The 7311-nt window shown below is 54.2% G+C and overlaps 1 protein-coding gene across 1 annotated transcript; it reads left to right on the top strand.

Moving 5' to 3' along the window:
• Positions 1 to 2: 2 nt before the first annotated feature.
• Positions 3 to 6253, top strand: DCLRE1B (DNA cross-link repair 1B). The gene is made up of 4 exons (XM_064636054.1): positions 3 to 343; positions 594 to 738; positions 914 to 1093; positions 1264 to 6253. The coding sequence occupies exons 1-4, from the start codon at positions 155 to 157 to the stop codon at positions 2133 to 2135; spliced, it is 1386 nt and encodes a 461-aa protein (XP_064492124.1). The 5' UTR covers positions 3 to 154; the 3' UTR covers positions 2136 to 6253.
• Positions 6254 to 7311: the final 1058 nt, after the last annotated feature.

The raw sequence follows: 7311 nt of genomic DNA on the forward strand, positions 1-7311 counted from the left end.
CCAGACCCGGTTCTGGTCCCCGGCCCCGCCCACGTGACCCCTGCCCACGTGACCCCGCCCCTGACGCTCGGCCCGGCGGCCCCCCCGCGCCTCGCGCGCATGCGCGGCGCTTCCCGCCAAATTCGCTGTGAGGGGGCGCGGGGTCCCGCCCGCCATGAGCGGGACGGTGCTGGCCGGGACCCCCATCGCCGTGGACTTCTGGAGCCTGCGCAGGGCGGCCGGCGCCCGCCTCTTCTTCCTGTCCCACATGCACGCGGACCACACGGTGGGGCTGTCCAGCACCTGGAGCCGCCCGCTGTACTGCTCCCCGATCACCGCCCGCCTCCTGCACAGCCGCCTACGGGTAGGTATGGCCTGGCCTGACCCTCATCACCTGGGCACCCCCATCGCCCCACCTGCCCGGCCCTGCCTTCAACACCTGGGCGTCCCCACCTCTCCACCTGTCTGGCCCCACCCTACTCACCTGGGCACCTCCATCGCCCACCTGTCCCACCCAGCCCTCATCACCCAGGTACCCCTATTTCTCCACCTGCCCTGCCCTGCCCTGCCCAACCCTCATCCCCTGCCCTGCCCTCTCCACCTGGTCCCTGTAGGTGCCAACCTGCTGGATCCGGCCGCTGGAGGTGGGGCAGAGCCACGTGCTGGACGAGGTGACAGTGACGCTGCTCGACTCCAACCACTGCCCCGGCTCCGTCATGTTCCTCTTCGAGGGCACCTTCGGCACCATCCTCTACACAGGTACAGGGCAGGGTCCCACCGTCACAGAATCCCAGGATGGAAGGGACCACAGTGGGTCATCTGGTCATCCCACAGCACGTGGCGCAGAACTGTGACCAGACAGCTCTGAGATGTCTCTACTGAGGGAGACTCCACACCCTCTCTGGGCAAATGCTGACAACCTTGTCCCTTGCAGGAGATTTCCGCTACACGAGCTCCATGCAGGGGGAGCCGCTGCTGAGTGGCCGCCGCATCGACCGGCTGTACCTGGACAACACGCACTGCCACCCGCGGCGGGCGCTGCCCTCGCGCCAGCTGGCCACGCGCCAGGCCGCCCGCCTCATCCGCGCCCACCCGCACCACCACGTCGTCATCGGTGAGTGCCAGCCCCTCGTCCCGCCAGCTTTAAAGATGTAAGTAACTCACACTAACTGGAGCCACCTGCTTACCACCTCCGGAGGTGGTTTGGTGGTCACAGGCTGGCAGCACCCCCGGGCAGGGCTCCTATTCCTCTCCACCCTGTCCCACACCCGGCTCCCCTGGCAGGTGTGTACACCCTGGGCAAGGAGGCGCTGCTGGTGGACCTGGCCGTGGAGTTCAGCACCTGGGTGGTGGTGAGTCCCTGGCGCCTGGAGCAGATGCGGCTGCTGGAGCTGCCGGATGTGTTCACCGCCGAGGAGGGGGCCGGGTGGATCCGCGCCGTGGATGTCGCCGAGATCCGCTGGGATACCCTGGTCACCTGGAACACGCTGCACCCCACCATTGCCATCCTCCCCACGGGCAGGCCTGTGAAAGTCACCCACCCCAAGATCCACCCCATCCCGTACTCGGATCACTCGTCCTTTTCGGAGCTGCGCGAGTTTGTGAAGTGGCTGAAACCTTGCTCGATCATTCCCATTGTGAAGGGCAGCATGTGCCAGGTTTACTTTCAGGAATACCTGAGCTCTGCCCCCCAGGTACTTCCTGACTTCCAAGTCCCAAAGCCTTTGCCAGAGTCTGTGCAGCAGCAAAGCCAAAGGAGGGGGCAGGACCCCACGTGTCTCTGGAAAAGAGCTGCACGGCATTCTGCACCCCAGGGGGTTGTTTTTGAGTCCCCAGAGAAATACACTGAGAAACCTGAAGCATTTACAGGTGCTGAGATTCCTCAGCAGCACCACTGTGAGCCAGCTCTCTGCTCAAAAGAAGGTTGCACTTGTCACAGGGATGAGGAAAAAGGGAAGGAAAAGCTGAGTGGGGAAGAGCTGGGAGCAGCAGGAGCAGCCACTGCTGTTAGCCAGGCACCTGTTTCCAAGGAGTACTTTACAGCTGGATTTGCAGAGCAGTATTTACTCACTCCCTTAAATGTCTTAAAGCAGAATTCCTCATGGACGTTTGACAAGCTGGTACAAGACTTTTTTAGGAGGGGAGAAGTGCCCTGAAAAATTGTGTGGCACTTGCTGGTGCCAGTAGCAGTGATTCATCCTGCTCTCCGTGCTCAGGTTTCCTATCAGAAGAGAGGAGCTCAGCTGTGGGGCTCTACTTTCTTTAACTCTTAATAGAGGACAAGAGGAAACTAGAACAAGTTTTTAAACATTACGTTTTTAAAATTTATTTATTTTTTTAATCTTTCTGCATCTGCTGAGTCTCCAGTACAGGGGGCAGTGCAGTCCCACTGCCTGTGTGCCTCGTGTCCACCTTTTGCAGTGACTCACCTGTCCCCTGTGACAAAAGACACTGCCAGGTCGATTCAAGCAGCACTGCAGAGGGTGTGAGCTGACTTCAGCTGATGTTATTAATGTTTGGAATGTGATGAAAGAAGCAAGGAGGGGGAATCTGAGAGCCCCAAGGACTCTTCTTTCTGCATGTCTGTGATGCTTCACTGACTGTGAATGGTTCATTCCAAGGTGCATTTCGAATGTTTTGTATTAAGATACACTTTTTAAAATGCTGCTTAAATCTAGAAAATGAAGTGCCTCTAACTTTTAATAAGCTCTTTTCTATCTGTTAATCTACTAATACTTCCAGCTTTTGCATCCAGCCAGCCAACTGCAGCTGGCTGTAGTTCTGCTCTCCTGAAAGCACCATCCCAATGTTTATTGTCAGTGCTTTTTGAGGTTTCTGGCTGAGAAAAACAGGAATTGTCTGGGCTCCTGAGTTGTAGATATCCTCTATATCCTCTGCAGTTTCTGGACTCTGCACATCTAAATTCTGCTTGACTGCAAAGCACTTCTGATAACTGCCAGCATTCTGCCTTCCCATCCACTGCCTGCTCTTGTCACACAGTGGCAAATGGAATGGAAGATAGTGAAACATCTGCTTAGTGGTGTGATCAGTCTTAGCAGCATTGTTTGGAAAGAAGACTAAACAGCAAAATTGGCTTTTAGAGGTCAGGCACTTTCCCACTCCAGATCAACTGCAGAGCCAGGCCTGGCACTTTGAGGTGTCAGTGCTGTCTAAGTCATTAGGTACCCACTGCAGAGCCTGGAACACTGGAGTTGTCTGTGACAGACTGCACTGCCAACATTGCAAATTGGCTCCTTGTATGGTCAGGGCAGCAACACTGGAGTGGAAATGGTCACTGGGCACTTTCCTGGAGCAACACACCAGCTGGTTCCTCAGCTCTCTCCAGCCTCCTTTTGTTACTTTCAAGGCAAAACGTTTCACGTGATCATGAGGAGGATCAGAGCCTTCTGAACGTGGTGTCCTGGGAGGTCTGTCCAAGACCAGGCAGCCAGATGGATTGAATTCCCTGAACTGAGCCAGAAAAGGAAGCCTTTGCCCTTGGAGCCAAGCCAGGGCTTGTGAAAAGCAAAGGTGGCTGTAGATGCAGCCGTCACACCTGTCACAAACAGGGCTGTCAGGAGCAGGGAGGGTGTTGACAGCCACAGTGGATATGTTTGGAAAGTTGTTTGGCAAACATGAATCCTGGCTCCCAACCCTGCGCCTTCCCAGGCACAGCAGCCTTTATCCCTGTTACATAAAGAGTGCCTGTCCCTGGGCCTGCTGTGGCTCTGCCTTCCCTTCCCAAGGGAAGTGACACAGCAGTGTCCTACTCCTTCACAGGGGCAGCAAGGGCAGCTCGAGCTTCCTGCTGTGGCCTGTGTGTCCTGCTTTTCTTGGAGGTTTCTGTATGGGTTATTTGCTAATCCAAACTCAGCTGCAGAGCTGAGGTGAGTGTGAGTGGAGACACCTGCACCTTTTGTAACGTGGAGATGACAGTGCTGTGCTTGTAGTGTGCTGTCTGCTGCTGCTGCCTGGGAGATGCAGGCTGTTATTTAAATGTTGTTGAAATTTAAGTGACTCATTTGACAGGCAGGGGAGTGAAGCACTGCCTGTGCTCCCAGATTTCAGGTCCTGCTCCTTGCAGCCTCTCCAGTGCTCAGGAGGAATGCTCGCCTTCTGAGTCACTGCTCCATGAGGGCATGTTGCAAATGACCTGGGAGATCTGATGCATTTCACTGCTGATGCTTTGTGACATCCAGCCTTTCCTCTTTTATTCTTATCAACTATTTATTCAAGTAAATGAAGGGGAGGACCTCCTGGTCAGCCCCCGGGCAAAAAGGAGTTGTAAATGGTAATTCCTCACAGAGGTAACTCTGATCTTTAATCACTCAAAAATTAATGAAAACTGCAGAGCCCTCAGAAGCTGGGGATCTGCACCCCATTTCTGCACACTTAGTTGAAGCTGCAGAAGAAATGCTGGTGTCTTGCTAGAGCTACAAAGGTAGTTTCTGCCACTTGAGAAGAAAATTATCCAAATCATGCAGGGCCAAGGAAACCTAAAATCTCTCTGTGGCTTTAAAAGGACAGAAGCAGGAGAGACTTGACCAACAGTCAAGTGTTGGAGATCTTTGCCTCAGCACAGCAGGTGCACGAGGCATTTGAGTGCCATGCATTTCTTTCTCTCTTAGGCATTAAAATACTACTGTGTGTTATTCTAAAATCCTGAAAACGTGGCCTTGTGGGGAAAACTGGAGTTGCTGAGTGCAAGGTTTCTGAGCATCCTTCCGCTTCCCCTGAAGTCAGATGTGTGGATGGGTTTAGCTGTGGACCTGCCAGTGCTGGGTTGGACTGCATTTTCCAACCTAAAGGATTCCATGCAGTCTCCTGACAGTAAATGTCTGGCCTCTTACAGGCCTTGTCCTCCCTCACTCTTGCCTCCAAATTTGCCCTCTTTTCCTGCCCCCAGCCTGGCTCACAGGGCAGTGTTGGGGGATCTGGAGCATCGTGTCCCCCAGGGCCTGAACCTGCTGCTCCCAGCTCAGCTGCAGCACTGCTGCCACAGGTGTGTTTGCTCACAACAGGGACAGTGAGAAGCTGTAGCTAAGTATTTGCTTCACTGTGGGGTGTCTGAGGGCCACATGCTGGGAAACTTGCAGTTATCCTGACAGGAAAAGAAAGTGCTCAGAGCAAAGTCCTCCCAAATCTACACACACAGAGCATGCTTGAGCTGCTTATCTCTGTCCCACAGTTGGGAACCAAGCCCCAGTGGGGTGAAACAGCTCAGCCAAGGCCTTGCAGAGGAGTAAGGAACGAGCTGAGTTCCCTTTGGCAAGTTTTCAGTGCTGTTTTACCGAGCTGTGATCAAATGCTGGCATGTTTTGAGGGCAGGCTCATGGTTCTGGAGCAGGGCTGTCTGCTGAGCTCCCTCCAGAGCTGCCTGAGGAGGGACAATCACTGCACCATGGAGCAGTTCAGTTGGCTCTGACTGGAAAGCATGAAGGGCTGGAGAGGAGAAATTTGCTCTTTAGGCTGCTGTCAAGAGACTGAGGTAAAACTTGCCTGGCTCATGCACTCTGTGGCAAACAAGTGTAATGTCACTTTGCAGGGAACATCTCAGAGCACTTCTCTGTCTGGTTTCTAACTCTGCTTCCCCTAATACAAGGCTAAAGCATTTCCAGCAACTTCTCTCTCCCCTGCTGCAGAGCTGCTGTCTCTTCCTGCAGCACAGGGACTTGTTTTCTAGATTAAAAAAAAATAAAAGTGCAATGATGAAATCTTTCCTTCACCAGAAAATTAATGAGTTTACATAATTTCCTCTATGGTGTGTTGAGCTCTACTGGAGCTCAAGCCTAAAATCTTTGTGTTTTTTTTAATTGAGTCCTCTGAAAGGTAGTAGAACATGTTGAAAAGGTAGAATCAGCTTGATAATTATATGATATGCTGCTTCAAGTTGTTATGCTGCTGCTCATGTAAACAGGAAGCTGTGAGAATTTCTGAAATTTTCATAGAATCCCAGAGTGGTTTGGGTTGGAAGGCACCTGAAAGCTCACCCCATTCCACCCCCTGCCATGGGCAAGGACACTTTCCACTAGCCCAGGTTGCTCCAAGCCCTGTCCAACCTGGCCTTGGACATTTCCAGGGATGGAGCAGCCACAGCTTCTCTGGGCAACCTGTGCCAGGGCCTCCCCACCCTCACAGGGAAGAATTCCTTCCCAATATCCCATCTAAACCTGCTCTCTTTCAGTCTGAATTTTGGTAAGAGTATTTGTTACTGTTATTTTAAAAGTGTTGTAAGCTTTTGCAAGAAAGCCAATAAATGTCTCTTTAATGCTGACTTTGGAGAAAGTTGAATTAAAACATCCTGGAGATGGAGTTCCTGAGTGGGCAACAGTGACCTGACTGGACTGAATCCCTCTGGAAGCATTTGACCTCCAAGAAGCCGAACTGGCCTTTCCCACACTCGTGGTTTCTTCTCATTTAAGGGGCATCAAAGGGGTGAGAAACCACCACAGCCCCACAGCACCACGTGGGGATGCTGGAGAGGCTCCAGGTCAGGAGAGACTGTGTAGCCACTTCTCCCGTGCTGGGGCAGGGGAGGCACCGAGCCCTGCCGAGCTGCTCTGAGCTCACCAGGCTTTGTGGTGCCCGGGCACAATCACAGTGTGGGGCAGGTCAGAAGGGACCATCTGCTCCAGCAGGACCATCCCAGAGCACATGGCACAGTGTCCAGACGGTTCTGGGATATCTCCAGTGAGGGAGACTCCACACCCTGTCCGGGCAATCTGTTCCAGTGCTGGGTCACTGCACAGGGAAGTCGTTCTTCCTTGGAAGCCTGGAGGAGGCTCAGGGGAGACCTCATTGCTCTCTACAACTCCCTGAAAGGAGGTTGGAGCCAGGTGGGGGTCGGGCTCTCCTCCCAGGCAACCGGCAGTAGGACAAGAGGGCACGGTCTTAAGCTGCACCGAGGAGGTTTAGATTGGACATTAGGAAGAAATTTTCCACAGAGAGAGTGATCAGACACTGGAATTAGGCTGCCCAGGGAGGTGGTGGAGTCACCGTCCCTGGGGCTGTTTAGGAAAAGACTGGATGTGGCATCAGTGCCATGGTCCGGCAGGCAAGGTGGTGTCGGGGCAAAGGTCGGACTCGATGATCTGAGAGGTCTTTTCCAACCTCGGTGATTCTGTTCAGGCGGAACTTCCTGGGCATCAGTTTGTGCCCGTTGCCTCTTGTCCCATTGCTGGGCACCCCCGAGCGGAGCCCGGTCCGGCCTCTGACACCCCGAACCCGGCGGAGCCGCCCGTGCCCAGCCCGTCCCCCCGCGATCCCCCATTCCCGGCCCCGCCCCGCGCCGGCCCCGCCCCTTCCTGCGCGCGGCCCCGCCCCGCGGTCACG

Source organism: Pseudopipra pipra, chromosome 25, assembly GCF_036250125.1.
Source record: "Pseudopipra pipra isolate bDixPip1 chromosome 25, bDixPip1.hap1, whole genome shotgun sequence".
Classification (NCBI taxonomy): domain Eukaryota; kingdom Metazoa; phylum Chordata; class Aves; order Passeriformes; family Pipridae; genus Pseudopipra; species Pseudopipra pipra.